The sequence below is a fragment of the Cokeromyces recurvatus genome, assembly GCF_025118155.1.
Source record: "Cokeromyces recurvatus strain NRRL 2243 chromosome Unknown BX663scaffold_1, whole genome shotgun sequence".
Lineage (NCBI taxonomy): Eukaryota > Fungi > Mucoromycota > Mucoromycetes > Mucorales > Mucoraceae > Cokeromyces > Cokeromyces recurvatus.
Genome location: NW_026251387.1, coordinates 2,001,902 through 2,020,318, shown reverse-complemented (window position 1 = coordinate 2,020,318; position 18,417 = coordinate 2,001,902). Strand labels below are relative to the sequence as shown.

Sequence of the window (18,417 nt, the reverse complement as noted above, 5' to 3'; positions counted from 1 at the left end):
GCTATTTTAACTATTTGAACATCTGTAAAATTATTTATTTTATTCCCTTAAGAAAATAAGTATCTTATTCAACCTTTATACTCCAATTGAGTAACTGCTTTCGTAAACTTCAGTAAATTTAGTTTTCAAACTATCTTCAACAGATAAGTAATATTTTCTTATAATAGCCTTAAGCTTAGTCCAAAACTCTTCAATTGAATTTTTAAATAATGAAGGAAAATAATAGATTAAGCAAATAAGCTTATGTTCTTACACTATAATACAATTTTAGTTCTTTTTTTTTAACCTATAGAGATACCACAGACATGTAGTAATTAGTTGCAAATTTAATCTTGAGTGAAGAATCCTGAATATTATGCTTCTTTTAATTAATCCCTTTATTTATTTTTTAACGGTAAAATTATTCAGTATGCCTTTTAAAGGCTTTGTTGGTAATATGATATAACCTTCAGTCATTGAGTTCGATTCTTTTGTTTTAATAACAACTTCATAGTGCAAAATGCCTATTATCACGATATTCTATATCACTATTTTTAATTAAAATATTACAGCCAAAACCTGGTTTTTCTTGTATTTTCATTAATACTACTAATTTAACAATCCTGTTTGTTAATCCTTACACCAACTTATAAAAATGATAATCAATACAGTACATAAACAACTACAAAGCTCATTTAGTTAATATTGAATCATCTTCTACAAGTCGTTATTACATAAAAGTTTTTTTTTTTCATTTATAATTAATAATAAAAAAGGGGTAATGATCCAATTAGCCAGTAGCTTCTCTATATAATAAAAAAGACCACTGTTTCCAGAAGCAACCAATCGTGGAGGTTGATCATTATGTGCTTCCTTTCACAGTTTTATTTAACGAGAGACGTGAAAACACCAGATGAAAGATACTCTCGGGATTGAATATTTTAAGTGACCAATACATCCAAATAACTTCACTGGGGGGATTTATTATTTAGAGTGACCATTATCCGGAGAATATCACTGACGATTTATTGTTTATAGTGACCAATATCCTCAGAATATCACTTTCACAAAGGAAAAGAAAAACAAAAAGAAAAACAAAAAAAATCTATTTTTCTTCCCCTATTTATATTTTTTTTTCACATAAACAAAAGGTTTCTAATAGGCACAGTGCTTTATTGTGGCTTATTGTTTTCTATTAGAAAGATTTAACGATATGACTCTGTTTACCTTTGTTACACTTTAAATATAGATCGTCATACATATTGAATGCCAAGCTCCTTTCTCACCCTTTTTTTATTTATTTAAACGAAGCTTTTTTCCCCTTCTTTGTTGCTGCTTATATAAATTTTGTCTATTTATAGACTTTAGTATAATTGACTTTATCCTTTGACTATAAAAGGGCATTAACAAGTAATACTATATAGAAATATCTGAGAGTAGCTTATATATATATATATATATATATATATATATATATATACATATATGTACATGTATACCTTTTTTTTTATCTACAGTAGTGTCTGAAATAAAAAAAGTATTCATTTATCTCTTGAGTTATTATAGTTATTTGCTGTAAGCTGTGATATCAGATTATCTTTTCTCAGTAAACAATTTATTCTTTGAATAAATAAAGGGGAATGAAACAATAGAATAAATGCTAATTGTAGCCAATGGAGATATATACCATTGAGTATATAGATGTACATATTCTTTGTACTATTTCGTATCGTACAGAAAAATCTAGAGCTTTCTTTATTCGGAGGTGTAGAAAATGCATATCTAATAGAAAAGTATATAAGAAAATGCGCATCACAAGCTTATGTTTCTTAGTTAAACAAGTAGATCATCATAAAATTATTACTCGAGAGATTCAAACTAGATTCTCTTAAAACTTTTCTAATCTACTTACTTCGCGAATAATATCAAAACATATAAGACTTCGTTATTTATAACATATTTTATTCGGTCGTTCACTAACACTTTTACTTTTCTGTTTCACATCCTATCGCAGGCTATTTCTTTAATAATTCTTATAAATACTCGTCAATTTAATAAAAGTCATTAATAAAAATAATTTGACTTCTAAAACTGATATATCCTCAGTAATAAATGTTAAAGGTACAATAGAAAAGTTAGAAAAAAAAAAGAATAAAAGTAATTTGTCAAATACTAACTATTTAAAGATAGTTAAATAAAACCAATTCTTACAATCTTTTCATTTTATTATTAAAGAGCATTTATATATAAATTCAAATATCATTATTTAAGGTGTGCTTTGATGAGTTACAACCCTATGAAAATAATTAAGAGTATCTTAGCTCCTGACATATACAACATGTATACAGTGTTACAGTATATGTTTATATATCCTTGTTACTTTATAGATATTCAAATCTATAGCTTTTTGATATCAGTTAACTATACAACTTTAGTCAAATTAAATCGTCTTGATGCGCTTAATGAAACCTATGTCTTATTAGAATAGAAATATCTCTTGCTTACCTTCTTTCGAAAACATGAACTATTACCCTCCCCCCCTTTTTTTTTTAAATTACAGTGTATTCAATCGTAATGACAGAACAAATTTTTGCGTCTATATGTGATATAAAAAGTTAGGTTTTAAATAACTTTCAAAAGTCAAAAGGTACATAATTTTTTTTTTAAGATATTCAACATTTGAACTCCTATACTTGAAGACCCAACCCCTTTCTTTTAATCAAAGTATTTCCATCATTAAGCTTTATAATAAGACAGTAAATTCTTGTAAAACTAAGATTATAAATTTCTTTCCTAAACTTGTAAAATATAGGGTTGCTTTGACTTAAAACCCTCAAACTCTTCATATATAAACTATATATATTAAATCAGAGTTTGTAGCTAAGAGTTGTTTCTAGAAAAAGCCCTTGATTATGAACTTAACATGCTCTTTTCCCATCTTTCTTTTTATTTTTCACTTGTGAAAGGCATTGTTTTTTTTTCTCTATATCTATCTCATATGCAGCAACTTATTTATGCTCTATCTTTAAGTGAATCTCCATAATTTTGAGCAAGTTCAACAGTGTTTTTAACAGTGTATGTCTGCCTCATTGGGAAAAAAAACATATCACACTAATTGACAGTATACCTTTTACAGATTTGCTTATTATTTTTTAATCACTAAACAGTTATTAGTTGTATAATTAATTGAATTTTCAGGGAATACATCAAACGGAAAAATTATTCAAAAAAAAAAAAAAAAAAAAAAAAAAAAAAAAAAAAAAAAGCGTACATAATTGAAAAAGATTAGTGTATTTTTTCTTTAACTCTCTTTCTTTGCAACATTTAAGAAGATGAACATTATTTTTGAAGACGGTTTAGGAAATCAACATGACATTGAAGGATACAAAGTGATAGAGTTTTAAATGGAGGTTGATAACGAGATGTATCCAGTCGAAAGCGTAACTGATTACGATCGTTATACAGCGTTGAAGCCTCCCGAGAAAGAAATAAGAACGAAAACTGAAACACCACCAAACGACAAAAAGCAAACGAATAAGGGAACAAAAGCATATAAACACTATAAGGATACCGAGAAAGAGAAACTCTTTTATCTTGTCGAGGAGAAAAGGAATGAGCGTTCGTGCTGCTGCGATGTCTCTTAATATTAATGTTCGCACAGCACAGCACAGCACAGGGCTGGGTGGCCAAGAACAACAAAGCTCCTCAGGAGTACATTCAAAGAGCTACAGGCAGCGGAAGACCAGTGGGTAGACCACCAATCTTAACCGAGAAGCATAAGGACTTCATAATTGAATGGGAGGACAAAAACACCCGACTCCGTTACATTAGACTATATGCTTAATGCATTGACTGATAGGTTTGGTAAACTTGATATCAGTAAAAGCGGCTTTAACAGATTTGTAAAGGAGAAATGTAAAATTAAATTCAAGTAAGCACGTTTACAATCCGTAGAGAGAAACAGCACTGAAGAAAAATTGAAGAGCGTTATCAGTGGGTAAAAAAAAATGGGTGGAAGTAGATATGGACTTCACCAGCAACTGCGTGTTTATTGGTGAAGTTGCTTTTCATATCAATCTTAGAAGAAATTTTTCTTGGTCCAAAGAAGGCGATCGTGCGATTGTGAAAGTACCCAAAACAAGAGCAAAGACCACGAGCGTTGCCTCCATCAAAAAAAGAGAAAAGCAGTAAGAGAATCCACTTCAAAAGTGAATAGTAACAGTGGTACAACTACTGGGTATTACTTCAACTTTATCAATAGTGTTTTGGATGTAATGGACCATCCTGAGGAATTTAAAGGTCGTTATCTGATAATGGACAATGCTTCTATTCATAAGCATCAAGACATTCAAAACCTTATTGAGAGCCGGAAATTTAAGTACGTATATCTGCCCCCTTATTCGCCTGAGCTTATCCCCATTGAGCAATTTTGGTCGGTTTGTAAAAGCAAACTTAAAAGAGAGCAGCTTTTGAAAGAAATATTGACTTCAAGAATTGCAGACGCTTGCAATAGAAGATTGTACAGTGATCTTCGAAGATTTTGTAATTATTCTGCATCCAAGTTTGAAGATTGTCTTAATCGTAAACCTATCTAATAAATTTGCGCATTTTACGTATGCTGAAGTAGTGCTAATTTTTTTTTTTTTTTTTTTTTTTTTTTGAAAAAATGCGCGAATAATTTTTCCATTTGGTGTACATTGCTCTTTAACTTAGAGACGATAGTACATAAATGATCCTTTGCTTCATTAGCATTATTATCATAATAGTTTATCAACATTTCTAAATGCTCAGCATATTGTTTGCTGCCTAAGTGTCTATCCCTATAGCCTGATAAAAAAAAATCTCCTCCCTGACATCATCCTGCACCTTATTTTAATAACTATAGCTTGTCCCTGTAATCATTACAATCTTAACATAAATACTAACTCTTCTGGTGAAACAAAAACTCTTATTCCATCTACTGTATATGCAGCTATTACTTGAAAAAGCTTGAGCTTTTCTCTACTTGAAGAATTATTAAGCATTTAACAACTAGTTCAAAGTTAACTATTCATTTGTTTGTTTACTCTTCCTTTATGAGGAGTATGTGCTTCCTATTTCATAGGCTACATCATCCGAGAGATTGATTAATGTTGGATTTTCCAGATTTAACTAAACTATTCTTATATTTATTAACATAGAAGCAGTACAAATATGAACGTTTTGAATCATATGGTTTAAGGGATCTTATTTGGAAGACGTGATAATAAAGCACTATATGTAATCTTACTAAATCAAGACTCACACAAGATAATTTTTATTCAATAGAGCTCTATTTAGTATTGATTGAAACTCAAAACCACCATTTTAGTTATTGTTTAGTCAGATTGAATAAGACACACGATTTAATTCTATCCTTTACTCACCAATGACAAGACTTGAGCATAAGCGATGTTTATATTGGAAGCTTGATTGGCTATTTCTTGGCCACCTTTAATCCAGAAATTCGTTTCACTAAGGAGCATGTGATATCCTGCATAATCATCAATTATGAATATCTCAAACTGTTGAAAAAGATCCCTTATCATTTCTTCTGAACAAATTATCTTTTTCTACTACTTCTACCACCACTACTACAACAGTTTTACAGCGATTCTTAAATTAGCTAATCATTTGTATCTTATTGGATGATATAAACTACATAGCACACAATGAAATCCCTCTTTTTTTTTTTCAGTTCAATCCAAATCACCAGTTGTTTAATAGACTTCTCTATCATTAACTTTCAACTTGATTTACTTGCAATTACACTTTGTTTTTTTTTCGTTTTTTTCATCTTGAAAGTACATTTGTTCTCTATAAACTAACCTGGGAAAACTACTAGTCTATTTAAGATATTACGTGCTCATTAATAAAAATAAAAGTTTGTTTAACCTTACTATAACTTCATGATTTATTACTATACTAAATTTGGTAGCATGTGATTGGGTCAAATAAGATTACTGTACAGCAATTGTTACTTATATATACTTTACTACTACGAAAAAGAATGTTTTTTTTTATTTCTTTTCTTTTATGTATATATAATAACAAAACAATATATATTATATTGATATAAACCGTTCATTTATATTATTCTATCTTTTTTTTTCAATTGCTGATTTTAAGCTTCAACACTACCCAAATCATTCACTTTTTAATTATAACATGTAAACGATGGATAAGAAAATAAAAAAAAATGCATATCTCTTCTTATTATCATAAGCAACATATTGATCGTCTTGTTTTATAATAGCTAATATTCTCATCAATGGGCCAATTTATCTCTAGCTTAACCCTCCGTCATGGAGATTCCACTATTGTACCTGAGCTGGGTTTCGATCTCGAAAGTAATAAAATAACATTGCATATTAAACAAAACAAAAAAAAAAAAAAAAAAAAAAAAAAAAAAAAAAAAAAACTTATAATATTCTATTTAGATGCTACGCCTTCAAATGAAGAGCTGCAATTATATAATAAACTTTTTTCAATATTAATAAAACCGGTACCAACTCTCTTACATCTTTTAAAGAATTATGTTCCTGCCTCTGAGCAAATCTCTAATGCAATTGCTAAACCAACTCCTGAAAATGATTCAAAAGCTTGGGATGCCGTCTCTTCCACAGTAAATATTTTACGTGATATTTATGAATATTCTAATGACCTTAGTAAGTTATCTATAAAGACAATAGTAGAGAAGAACGAGAATTTATTTATATACATAAATATTCACTCTTTTTATTTATTTATTTATTTATTAGAGGAAAATCTACCTACATTATTAACTGTTCTTTGCCAAGGTGATGTTAATAAGAATTTAGAAAAAAATCGGGGATTAGCGAAATTATTTGCTGAATTATTAGATTTTGTTTTTGAATTTGATCAAATTAAAGTATGAAAAAAAAAAAAAAAAGTAAATAGTAAATAATCCTTCCTCCTATTTACTCGTCTATTTATAGATGCATAACCCAACACTTCAAAATGATTTTTCTTATTATCGTCGCATGTTACAGAGAGGACGATATAGTGTCAGCATAGATGAAAACGTATCAGATTTAAGGAGTGCAATGATGGAAAATGAACAAGCCAATCATATATCATTTTTTATTGCCTATCCTACACCTATGCTTAAATGTATTATTGATACCACAACTCATTTTGTAAATAAAAATAAATTACAGAAAAGTGTAGGAGACTGTCTTGCTGTTTTATGGTCAACTTGCTTTAATACTGTCAATAAAAAGAGGTATGTTTGTAGGGTTCAATGATGTTAAATGACATATAAGCTAACGAATTATATACATGATGGCATTATACAGAAACACGATAAATCATAATACATCAACATTCTGTATGAAAGTGATGGTTGCATGTATTATTCTATATGATCATATTAATCCTAATGGTGTATTTTATAAGAATTCTCCTATTAATGTAAGTTATAGAATACAATAAATACATGATGCATCCTTCCTTAACATGTTTATTAGATCAAGAATTCAGTCAAGGCTATTCAAACAACTCCAATAGTCAATCTATCGAATACTAATGACTATACAGCAGCTAACCTTTTATCAGCTTTAAAATATAATTCGAAACATCTTAATGATGATACAACGCCAAAAAATATCAAAAACTTGGTTTTAGCTACATAAAGTTTTTTTTTATCTTTTTTTTGATTTTCTTCCTAATATTATTTACTACTAATACTACTCTTTACCGCTCTGCTAATCTTATACTACTGCAATTATAACAACCTATTTTTTATTATTAATAAATGTGATAGATTTAGTTCTATTTGCTACATACACTATCTACTGACTTTGAATTATAATGAACGCATTTGTAAGCAATGATATTTTTTTTTTTTTTTTCAATACAATAATCAATATACAAATGTCAAGTAAAACATTTAAAGTAAACAAAAAAAAAAAAATAAATAAATGCAAGATTCAATGTGTTTCAAATTAAAAAGAAGAAAACTAACATTAGATGCTTTATTAGACTGAATTTGCTGTTGAAATGACATGCCAGGTATAAAATTAAAGGGGACACAAATATATTCGTGTATAATATCAACTTTGTTTAACATATATCAAGTCTTGTGTAGACGATGTTACAAGGGTTATGAAAACAATTTCAGGTAAAATATTGAATTAATGTATTAATTAACAAAAATAAGAATAATAACAATGTTGGTGTATAGGCGTTACTTTGTTTAACATTAATCTCGAAAAAAAAAGAGTCATTGTCGAAGGCACAGGTATTAATTAATATTAAAGGAAAAAAAATGCAATTCTCTTTTTATATAATAATAAATAAATATCGTATCATTAGCTCCACCTTCTAAGATTTCAAAGGCTTTAAAAGATACAGGACGTACTGTGATTGTACGAGGACAAGGGGTTTCTGATGGTCAAGAACATGCTGGTGCTGCTGTATGCATTTTTGATTTTTATGGCACAGATCCTACAGCAACTATTCCAAAAGGTAAATCAGGTTTAGCAAGATTTATTCAAGTTGATCATGAGATATGTCTAATTGATTTGACTGTTGAGGGACTTAAACCTGGTAAACATGGTGTTCATATTCATGAATCTGGAGATGTCTCTCAAGGTTGGGCATCTACTGGAGATCATTTTAATCCTACAAATGTTGACCATGGCAATGTTGATATTGGACATGTTGGTGACCTTGGAAATGTGGTTGTTGATGAAAATGGTTGGGGAGATCTTGTGATAGAAAGTAGACGTATTAAAGTATGGGATATCATTGGTAGAAGCATGGTTATTACTGAAGATGAAGATGATCTCAAGCCTACTACAAAGGATGGTAATAGTGGATCTGGTGTTCTATGTGGTATTATTGCGCGTAGTGCAGGTGCCTTTGAAAACACAAAAACAGTTTGTGCATGTTCAGGTAATACATTATGGGAAGAGGCTCGTTTAATGGAAAATGCTTAATAAAAAACTATGCTAAATGTTACCAAGCAATCATTTTTATTGGACAGATAGCATGTGATTTATCTGTTTTTGAAAATAAAATAAGTTACTTGCTTTAAAGAGAAAATTAACTATAAAATTTGAAAAACCACCTTTTTTTTTTTTCTTTTTGTTTCTTCATTAATAAAAATGTCTTGTAAGTAATAAATGTCTTGCAAGAAAAAAAAGAAAAGAAAAGATAATGATGATTTATTTACGTTTCTTTTTTAAAAGCTTCTAATTATATTGTTGCCTTCAAAAGAGATACTCCTGATGAAGTTATTGACAAACATATCAAGGACTGCGAATCTTCTGGTGCCAAAATTAAGCATAGATATAATGCTGCTATTAAAGGTTTTTCTGTAGAAGTACCTGACGAGACTGTTAGTGCCTTATCTTTCAATCATCCTCAAATTCTTCATGTTGAATCTGATGGAGAAGTCACTACTCAAGGAAAATCTCTCCTTACTTCTTCTTAATTAAAAAAAAATATTCCCTTTAGTTTTTTTGTGATATACATAGTAGTAATAACGTGCACATGACGAAATAAATATTATTTTGTATAAAATTATCGGTCTTTTTTTTTTTTTTTTTTTTTTTTTTTTTTTTTTGGAGCATGTTCCTTATATAATAAAAGTCACAACAAGGGTCCATATTTTCAATTCATGCTCTTTTATTTTTAAATATCTTTTTTTTTTCTCTTTACTTACACTATGTTTAGAATCATAGGGAAGCAAAGTATACGCAGCTTTGCATTATGTAGACAATTTCCTCGACTTTTTAAGCATCATGTTCATGTCAATACACCTATTAAAACTATTTCACCTATTATGATTGATAAAAGTCAGGGTGAATTAGATTTAGATGGATCACTTGTAGATATTTTACCTGCAACTAAATCAAGTAATGAGCGACTTGTACAATTACCCTTAATTGACATTGGAGATTATGTTGAAGCATTTAGGTAAATAAACGTACCTGTATATAACTATCTACGTATTTTATATTAAACATATTATTTCAGAAATGGACAATATAGCGGTATGGTAGTTGGACAAAAGAAATCAAGTGGTGGACTTCAACAGTTGACACTTCTATTACGAAATGGGAAAACATTTAATCTTAGAAGTGATAGTGTAGCCTTCTGTATAAAGGATTTTATCAAATCAGAACAGATATCAAATATAGTAAATGAATCTATCGATTTAGCAAACGTAGATGCAAATGGACTCTTACAGCATATTCCCGCTAGTTTTACTCGAGCTATACAACATTATCAACGTACTTTATCCCTGAATAAAGGCTTAGCTCATCAAGATCTTAAACAACTTTATAAGCATTTTATAGACAAAAAGACTCAAATTACATTAAATGAATTAACTTCGTATGCTTTCAAAACTAAAACACCGACACCCTTACAACGTCATATCACTTTCTTACATCTGGTAGCTGATAATACACAATTTATTCCAAGTCCTAATGTTCGTGGTTCAGATATTTGGACCTTACGTCCTCAAGCAGAATGTGAAAGAATCAATCAAGTAATTGAATCTATTCGTACAAAGGATCCAGCTTATACAGACTTTTTATCGCACATGCGTTCCTTAATATCATTCTATAATGCTCATGCAGACCCTATCCTAGGCACATTCTCACAGACAGCATTAGAGATGGTTCCAACAATGACTTCAAAAATTACATCAACAGATAAAATCTATATAAACTTCATTGTTAACTGGATTCGATCACCCAAGGTCGTTGTAGATTCACCTTACGAAGTATTTGTGCCTACTATTTTGAAGGCTTTAAAATGTTATGATGACCTCTTTTTTGATCGTTCATTAGCTATTCGATTTTTAAAGGAAATAGGTATGTTTAAACCATGGGACAATGTGAGTCTACTCGAAAATGCATCTGTTGCTCGTGAATTCTTCTGGTCAAAGGAGGCTCTAGAAAGTGATAAAAAGATGGAAGAATTCAAGACAGCATTTTTGTCGAGTCATACAGATCATGATAAATATGCTTCTATTCGTCATGATTTTGGAGATTTACCTGTTTATACAATTGATGACCCCTCTGCAAAAGAAATTGATGATGGCGTATCTATTGAACATATACCTGGAGATGATCATTCAGTTTGGATGCATGTCCATATTGCCGATCCTACTACATATATTTCCCCTACTCATGGACTCTCTCAATTAATGAAACAGAAGGTGCAGACACTTTATTTACCCGAATGTCATTTTCCTATGCTCTCTGAAGAATTATCATCAAAGAAATTCAGTTTAGGCTCTACAGCATTTAAAAATCAAGACGGCTCACAGTATGCAATGTCATTTAGTACTCGTATAGATAAAAATGGTAACCTGTTAGACTACAAAGTACAACCTAGTCTTGTAAAGAATGTGATAAAGGTCTATTACGATGATCTAGATCAGTTATTAGAACCTATTGCTCATATCCCTAAGGATCCGCTAGTCAAATTTGGTAAAGTATTTTCTTATCCATCAAGTGATATCTTTGACGAAAGGGATGCCGAAAATCTTGAGAATAAAATAACGATACCGGAAAATGCAAAAAAGGACTTGATTGATATCTATCATTGGGCTAATAAGCACACGCAGTTACGTATCAAACAAGGTGCAATTTTATTTAGTAAGCCAAATCCAGTGATAGAGACATTGCCTGAATTGCTTGAATTACCTTCAACACAGTTCTCTTCACCGCACTACGTCTCTCATCTACCTGCAGTTCGTATAAAACTTGACAAATTTAGTTATTCACCAGCACGACAAATGGTAGCAGAAACGATGATTATGGGTGGCCGTATCGCAAGTCGATTCGCTGCAGAATCAAAAGTTCCTATTCCCTTTCGTACACAAAATTGGAATCCAAGAGCATCAGCTACAGATTTGCGTCTGCGATCAGAGTTATTAGCTTGTCGTGAACCCACGATGGGTATGGTTCAGATGAAAGATATGGTACATTATATGTCTATCTTACCTCCCACAACTGTGACTACTCAAGCTGGTTTGCCTCATGTAGTCATGGGAATTCAAGACGGTTATACACGAGCTACTTCACCATTACGTCGATATCTTGATATGGTAGTCCATTGGCAACTAAAATCACGTCTTTTAGGTCATTCAAGACTACCGTTTAGTGAAAAACAAATACAATTGCTTGGAACTCAGATTATGGCACGCGAGAAACAACTATCATTGTTGCAAAATAAAAGTATCCAGTTCTGGGTAGTTAGCTTATTAGATCGCTTAAGGTCAAATGGATTAACAAATACTATGGAATGGAACTGTCTTATTAATTTACCGAATTATGTTGCAAAGACTGAATTGGGGGGTGCAATGGAAGTGACGACTGGAACTATACTCGAATTAGGTATTCCAGGACGTATTGAAAAATTGCATAGAAATGTTGAAGTGGGTGAAGTTGTTAAAGTTAGAATATCCAGTTTAGAACCTTTATTAGGAAGAATTAACTTGGAGCTAATTTCTTAAAAATATATGTATATGTATACAAATGCAAATGAGTAAATTGTAAATGTAAAGTCAATATATGATTGTTATTTCTTTCTTTTTTTTTTTTTTTTTTTTTTTTTTTTTTTTTTTTTTTTTTTTTTTTTTTTTTACAGCAAATGCTATTCTATTTTATTTTATTTTATTTTTTAAAAAACAAGACTAAATGTACATAAAGTAAATTTACAAAAATTATACAAAGAAAAAAAAACATGCATGTATGTATGTATGTATGTATGAAGGGAGAGAAATAAAGTGGTGACTAAATAAAAATAACAAGAGGATTTTAGTTAAGAGGAATCCAGTCTCTGGGATGCTTCAAGACTTCTTCGAGTTCAGCTTCTCTGGTTCCAGGTTCAGGAGAGTACATGTATTCCCAACGAGCAGTAAGGGGAAGAGTCATCATGATGGATTCAACACGAGCACAGGGAGTAGCAAGACCGAACTTGGTACCACGATCCCAGAGTAAGTTAAATTCCACATAACGACCACGACGAATTTGTTGCCAGTGAACCATTTCCTCAGTGAAGGGCATATCCTTACGCTTCTTCAAGATAGGAACATAAGAGGGCAAGAAACGATCACCGAGTTCCCTGATGAGAGGGAAAATTTCTTCAGCAGGTTTAGTGTTGAAATCATCAAAGATGACACCACCAATACCACGACCTTCACCACGATGAGCATTAAAGAAATACTTATCACAGGCCTTCTTCATTTCAGGGTAATAGGCCTTATCAAATTTATCACATCCTTCCTTATAGATTTGATGGAAGAAAACAGCATCCTCTTCATAAAGATAAATAGGAGTCAAATCAGCTCCACCACCGAACCACCAAATCTTAGGAGTGCCATCAGGGTTCATGACTTCAAAGTAACGATAGTTCAAGTGAACAGTAGGGGCATTAGGGTTCTTGGCGTGCATGACAAGAGAGATACCGGTAACAAAGAAGGGAACGACACCTTCAACATCAATACACTTACCACGATCTTCACGCATGTGACGGATAGCTTCAGGTGAGAGTTCAGAATAGACAACAGAGACAGCAACACCTGCCTTTTCCATAACATCACCACCGGGCATAACACAAGTAATGCCTTCACCACCATGTTCAGGTCTTTCCCAAACAGAACGAATAAATTTACCTTTATCATCGACTTCTTCAATGCCTTCAACAATACGTCTTTGGAGATCTTTAACATAAGCTTCCATTCTCAAACGCATAGGAGCATCATCACCAATGGGACCCTTAGCACGCTATATACCATGCATGAAAAAAAAAAAATACAAGTCAGTAAGTAAAGCTTTCTTACAATCTACAGTTACACAAATACATACGATCTCATTATCCTTCTTGTAAATTTCGTATTTAGAAGACAAAGGGGAGCTCATTTCTATCTATTAACTTTATTGCAAGTTTACTGTTTTTTCAGAAAAGAAAAAAAAAACAAAAAAAACAAAATGCAAAAAAGATTACTAAAAAAATAAATAAATAAATAAATAGAATGCTATCTAGGCGTCATCTTAAATATTAATTTAAGAAAAGAAGAGGCGCTTGTGGCGTGATAAAGAAATTCGCTATCCGCGAGACAGGAAAAAAAAAAAAAAAAAAAAAAAAAAAAAAAAAAAAAAAAAAAAGATAGCACCCTTGTGTTTTCCAAGGAACAAGAACTATGATCTTGCTGTCAATATATCGCGTTTATTATCAATTAAATAAAATCTTCTATCGATAGAAACTGTAATCAGTTTATTTTACTTCTTTTATTTACTGTAGAAAATAAAAATATAAAAAATAAAAATTGGGAATATTAATAATACGTTCCACCAATTTTATTCCTCCGCTATTTAACCGTCTAGAACCCAAAAAAAAAAAAAAAAAAAAAAAAATATACAAGCATATTCTTTTTAACAAACAAATCATTTGATCGACATGATTTTATCTTTTATCAATTTAAAAAATAAATAAATAAAAAACAAACAAACAAACAAAAAAGACATAAAATAAACTAAAAACTATTATTTGTTAAAATTGTTAATACAATACTCGTTGATATTTCTTTCTTTTTCTTTCTTTTTTTTTTTAGAGAAACTATAAAAAAAATAGAGAAAGTCAGTTTGTTAGTAAATCAGTCAAGGGTAGCATAAAACTTCAGAAGTCTTCTCTCTTTTATTTTTTGATCTTCCGCTGTATCATTATTAACATATCAGTAATGTAACTAGATACATGTTGATGGTATGGTACGATATACTTAAAGTTCTTCTGTTACTTTGACCGAGTAGCCGTCACAATCTGCCAAATATACCCCGCATAAAAAAAAACTTCAATCCTTATATATATCAATATAGACTATATAAATATAATATAAAGAACTACTGCTATTATATACATATATTTATTTATTAAATGTTTTTTTTTGCTATAATTCTTATTCAATATACATCTGCAGAAATTCATTATACATAAAGGAAAAATCAAAAAAAACCATCATGATATGAAAATGCTGATAACTAATAAAAAAAAAAGTAACGTATCTTTGTGGTGTATTACAGGAAAACAGGAGAAGAGAAAAGAAGATATTATTGAGCTTCTTTTTCACGTGATACTACATTATGTAAACATGAAACATATATGATGCAAACCAGGAAATAAAAAATAGTTTATCACTGCGCTTTTAAGCTGCAATATTATATTAACTGAAAATGAAAGGAAACCTTATCAATGATTTAAAGACAGTTTTAAATATTTGGAATATTTTGGTAAGGTTGGAGTATGAATGTGTACTACATATAACAGTCATAGTAGTATCATTTATAGATTTACTTTTATTTTTCTTTTTTTTTTTCGTCCTTTATCTACTTCAATACATAAAAGATAAATCATAAAGTATAAACACAGTTAATTGGAAGAAGAAAAACTTGCTGCTTATATACATGAATAATTTAAAGACTTTATCTTTTAAAGGATCGTGTATATATAATATGGGCTAGTGTAAACCCTCTAATAGGCTTGTTAATTATTGGATGTTTTTATTCGCGTTGCCACTCTCTTAATGCAGCTCCTTTAAAGATAGTCGGGATCTATATGTATTTACCAACTACCCTCTCCCCCCCCCACTCTACAATATACCAATCGTTATATTAATATTTGAGTTAATATCGATTCTCCCTCCTCTCCTCCATGATTATCTAGAAAGAAGTATAGTGTGATTCGTGCTATAGTAGCAAACTCATAGTTGGGCTTGAAACTCCAAATTGCTTGTAGTTAGGGAAAACCCCCCAATGTAATACTACATATTATAAAATAAGCGTCAGGATTACTTGCTTTTTTTTCCACAGCTATATCTATGTGTAAATAATGTAATCACAATATAATGATAATAATAATAGCGAATAGGTTAAATAGTAAATAAATATCAATCACTACTAACTACACTTGACCAGAATAAAAAATATATAAGGGATAGAGAGTTTAGAAGGATAGCAATATGATTAGTGATAACAATAGTAGATGATGATAATGTAGACTATTTTTAGGAAGACTAATATAAGGTTACCTTGCTATAGTATAATTTTTGGCATTAGCATAAAAGAAGCCAGAAGATCAAGATGTGGTTATAATTGTATATAATATGTCAGAAAGCGTTTATTATGACAGATGTTTTATGTATATATGATATTACTCAGATATATCCTATATCGATGTCTACATTTGAGATATACAAACATATCTTTTCTTTTCTCCTTTATATATATATATATATAAGCAAAATCTCTAGCGTTCTACATGTAGGCTTATTTTATGATAAAAACACAATAAAAGTACACAGATGACATATTCATTTATTGTCAACCTAAATAGGGCCTACAACTGCTTTCAGACCTCATGTAGAAACATTTTTTGATGCAAGCTGAGTAATACTATCTGTTATGGAAGGAAAAAAAATTCAAAAAGGAAGGAAACAGATAGTAAATAGAAGAAATCCAAGTATTGTTGATTAACCAGTTGAATTGAGGCGTAGCATACATAACGCATAATATATAATTTTAATATTTATCAATATATTATTTTATTTCTTTCTTTCTTTTGTATGTTTATAAAGATGTTCATATACTTTTTTCAAAGATGATGGTTCTAAAATATCATTGACCCTAATTGGAGACAGACACAAAGATAAATTATATATTAGGTTTTATAGCCATAAATACAGTATCTTTGATAAGTTTTATAAGCGTTTTGAATTAAGAAAAGTATAAATTAGAAGATTCAAATATGAATAGACTTGTTTACATGATATGACTGTATAATATTTAAACCTCTTTATTCATTGAATCGTGATCCTTGATGGTTATGGTACCTTTTTTATATATACACATATAGAAATATCATGGCTACCAAAAAAAAAAAAAAAAAAAAAAAAAAGACATCATTCTTCAGTTCAAATAAAATAGGCTCTGGTCGCATCCAAACCAGGCACTTTGTAACAACAACAATTATAGTAATTATCCTTTAACCTGGATGAAAGAGCTTGAATATTTGTATATAATAAACTCACTAAATACATCCTCGAAGAAAAGGCTAGTTAGAATTATTTTATGAACTCAGATTTATTTTAAACTACTGTATAGTAGTCCCCCAGTAGCCAATTTTATGTAAAAAAAAAAAAAAAAAAAAAAAAAAAATAATTGTAGGGGTGTGCTTTAAACGATTCTTCTTCTTTTTTTTTACCATCTTTTTTTTTCCCTTCCTTATTATTTCAGTATGAGTGATTATTCCAACTATAACCTCGGTGGTAGCAACGATTTTGTAAGCTTTATTTGCGAACAACAGGAATACATATATTGATGTGTATACTTATTTTATAGAGTAATAAAAAGCAAGAAGTTATGGACCAAGTTCGTTCTGAACTTGCATTGGCCAATGCTCAAGAACTTATTAATGTAAGAAAGGAATTTATAAAAGCAAGAGACACTAAAAGGAAAGAGAATAAGGACACCAACTGATTTTACTTTATTTTATTTTATATTCATATATAGAAAATTAATGAAAAGTGTTATTTAAAGTGTGTTCCTAAACCTGGATCTCGTCTTGAATCTGGCGAACAAGCTTGTCTTTCAAAATGTATGGATCGTTATATGGAAGCTTGGAATGTCGTTTCTCGTGCTTATGTCTCTAGACTTCAACGTGAATCACAAGGTGGTAACCTTTAAGAAAAAAAAAAGTATACAAAAACAAAAACAAACAAGAACTAGAATAAGTGCTATTTAACATACTATCACAAAGACATACACGTTTGTTTGTTTGTTTTTTTCTCTCGTTTTTTCCTTTTTTTTTTTAAAAAAAAAATGCAGACACGTAGAAACCATATACATATTTGCAGTTTTATATATTGTATTTTATTTCACTTTACCAAAAAAAAAAAATTTTTTTTTCCTTAATAAATGTATAGTTCATCTTAATTTGTATAAAAGAACTTTTTTATTTCTTATTGTTGCATTATTATAAAATGGAATAGAACACTACTAAATGGACAAGGGATAGGGGACGTGGTTCATTATAACAATATATTTCTGAATTCAAAAAAAGTAAAAGAAAAAAAAAAAGCTTGTCACACATATAACTTTCAGACAGACACATTATTACACAATAAAATAAAGAGTTTAAATGGATAAAAATAAGTTTTTATTATATATTCAAAGATAAAAAAAAAAGGTATAAAATTATATTTCTAAAGAGTATTCAATTTTACCTATAAAATGAATATATAAATTAGTAAAAAAGAAAAGGAGTAAAAGATAAAAGAAAATGAATGATTCAATAAACATTGATTTCAGAGATTGTTCACCATTGGTTAACCCACATCTCATAAAAAAGATTGTGAACATGGAAAATTGCTTTCGATTCGGG

General features: G+C 29.9%; 7 protein-coding genes across 7 annotated transcripts; 6 read left to right on the top strand and 1 right to left on the bottom strand.

The window, feature by feature from the left end:
• The first annotated feature begins 5,562 nt into the window (after positions 1-5,562).
• BX663DRAFT_25558 (uncharacterized protein) lies at positions 5,563-5,865 on the top strand. Its single transcript, XM_051521886.1, has one exon. The coding sequence runs from the start codon at positions 5,670-5,672 to the stop codon at positions 5,823-5,825; it is 156 nt and encodes a 51-aa protein (XP_051388219.1). The 5' UTR covers positions 5,563-5,669; the 3' UTR covers positions 5,826-5,865.
• Positions 5,866-6,046: 181 nt separating this feature from the next.
• Positions 6,047-8,025, top strand: BX663DRAFT_493468 (uncharacterized protein). The gene is made up of 8 exons (XM_051525363.1): positions 6,047-6,167; positions 6,254-6,347; positions 6,438-6,665; positions 6,759-6,889; positions 6,957-7,243; positions 7,317-7,431; positions 7,488-7,842; positions 8,002-8,025. The coding sequence occupies exons 2-7, from the start codon at positions 6,269-6,271 to the stop codon at positions 7,650-7,652; spliced, it is 1,005 nt and encodes a 334-aa protein (XP_051388218.1). The 5' UTR covers positions 6,047-6,167; positions 6,254-6,268; the 3' UTR covers positions 7,653-7,842; positions 8,002-8,025.
• On the top strand, positions 7,856-9,090 carry BX663DRAFT_493463 (superoxide dismutase). Its single transcript, XM_051525362.1, has 5 exons — positions 7,856-7,914; positions 8,002-8,031; positions 8,098-8,140; positions 8,204-8,260; positions 8,335-9,090. The coding sequence occupies exons 1-5, from the start codon at positions 7,894-7,896 to the stop codon at positions 8,958-8,960; spliced, it is 777 nt and encodes a 258-aa protein (XP_051388217.1). The 5' UTR covers positions 7,856-7,893; the 3' UTR covers positions 8,961-9,090.
• A 2-nt stretch (positions 9,091-9,092) lies between these two features.
• BX663DRAFT_493461 (uncharacterized protein) lies at positions 9,093-9,546 on the top strand. Its single transcript, XM_051525361.1, has 2 exons — positions 9,093-9,135; positions 9,213-9,546. The coding sequence occupies exons 1-2, from the start codon at positions 9,129-9,131 to the stop codon at positions 9,455-9,457; spliced, it is 252 nt and encodes an 83-aa protein (XP_051388216.1). The 5' UTR covers positions 9,093-9,128; the 3' UTR covers positions 9,458-9,546.
• Positions 9,547-9,600: 54 nt separating this feature from the next.
• Positions 9,601-12,557, top strand: BX663DRAFT_464870 (uncharacterized protein). The gene is made up of 2 exons (XM_051524028.1): positions 9,601-9,942; positions 10,003-12,557. The coding sequence occupies exons 1-2, from the start codon at positions 9,692-9,694 to the stop codon at positions 12,494-12,496; spliced, it is 2,745 nt and encodes a 914-aa protein (XP_051388215.1). The 5' UTR covers positions 9,601-9,691; the 3' UTR covers positions 12,497-12,557.
• An 84-nt stretch (positions 12,558-12,641) lies between these two features.
• BX663DRAFT_464869 (coproporphyrinogen III oxidase, aerobic) lies at positions 12,642-13,942 on the bottom strand. Its single transcript, XM_051524027.1, has 2 exons — positions 13,851-13,942; positions 12,642-13,769 (listed from the first exon to the last, which is right to left on the bottom strand). Exons 1-2 carry the CDS (start codon positions 13,902-13,904, stop codon positions 12,801-12,803), a joined length of 1,023 nt encoding a protein of 340 aa, XP_051388214.1. The 5' UTR covers positions 13,905-13,942; the 3' UTR covers positions 12,642-12,800.
• Positions 13,943-17,252: 3,310 nt separating this feature from the next.
• Positions 17,253-17,969, top strand: BX663DRAFT_493457 (Tim10/DDP family zinc finger-domain-containing protein). Its single transcript, XM_051525360.1, has 3 exons — positions 17,253-17,316; positions 17,376-17,450; positions 17,547-17,969. The coding sequence occupies exons 1-3, from the start codon at positions 17,272-17,274 to the stop codon at positions 17,718-17,720; spliced, it is 294 nt and encodes a 97-aa protein (XP_051388213.1). The 5' UTR covers positions 17,253-17,271; the 3' UTR covers positions 17,721-17,969.
• Positions 17,970-18,417: the final 448 nt, after the last annotated feature.

What these genes read in the sequence shown, in the direction of transcription:
- BX663DRAFT_25558 (XM_051521886.1), top strand. Translation starts at nt 5,670, where the DNA reads ATGAAATCCCTCTTTTTTTTTTTCAGTTCAATCCAAATCACCAGTTGT.
- BX663DRAFT_493468 (XM_051525363.1), top strand. Translation starts at nt 6,269, where the DNA reads ATGGGCCAATTTATCTCTAGCTTAACCCTCCGTCATGGAGATTCCACT. An exon ending in TTGAATTTGATCAAATTAAA is followed by an intron (nt 6,890 to 6,956) that starts GTATGAAAAAAA and finishes GTCTATTTATAG; the next exon opens with ATGCATAACCCAACACTTCA. An exon ending in AATACTGTCAATAAAAAGAG is followed by an intron (nt 7,244 to 7,316) that starts GTATGTTTGTAG and finishes GGCATTATACAG; the next exon opens with AAACACGATAAATCATAATA.
- BX663DRAFT_493463 (XM_051525362.1), top strand. Translation starts at nt 7,894, where the DNA reads ATGTCAAGTAAAACATTTAAA. An exon ending in CTGTTGAAATGACATGCCAG is followed by an intron (nt 8,032 to 8,097) that starts GTATAAAATTAA and finishes ACATATATCAAG; the next exon opens with TCTTGTGTAGACGATGTTAC. An exon ending in GGTTATGAAAACAATTTCAG is followed by an intron (nt 8,141 to 8,203) that starts GTAAAATATTGA and finishes GTTGGTGTATAG; the next exon opens with GCGTTACTTTGTTTAACATT.
- BX663DRAFT_464870 (XM_051524028.1), top strand. Translation starts at nt 9,692, where the DNA reads ATGTTTAGAATCATAGGGAAGCAAAGTATACGCAGCTTTGCATTATGT. An exon ending in GATTATGTTGAAGCATTTAG is followed by an intron (nt 9,943 to 10,002) that starts GTAAATAAACGT and finishes ATATTATTTCAG; the next exon opens with AAATGGACAATATAGCGGTA.
- BX663DRAFT_464869 (XM_051524027.1), bottom strand. Translation starts at nt 13,904, where the DNA reads ATGAGCTCCCCTTTGTCTTCTAAATACGAAATTTACAAGAAGGATAAT. An exon ending in ACAAGAAGGATAATGAGATC is followed by an intron (nt 13,770 to 13,850) that starts GTATGTATTTGT and finishes CATGGTATATAG; the next exon opens with CGTGCTAAGGGTCCCATTGG.
- BX663DRAFT_493457 (XM_051525360.1), top strand. Translation starts at nt 17,272, where the DNA reads ATGAGTGATTATTCCAACTATAACCTCGGTGGTAGCAACGATTTT. An exon ending in TCGGTGGTAGCAACGATTTT is followed by an intron (nt 17,317 to 17,375) that starts GTAAGCTTTATT and finishes CTTATTTTATAG; the next exon opens with AGTAATAAAAAGCAAGAAGT. An exon ending in ATGCTCAAGAACTTATTAAT is followed by an intron (nt 17,451 to 17,546) that starts GTAAGAAAGGAA and finishes ATTCATATATAG; the next exon opens with AAAATTAATGAAAAGTGTTA.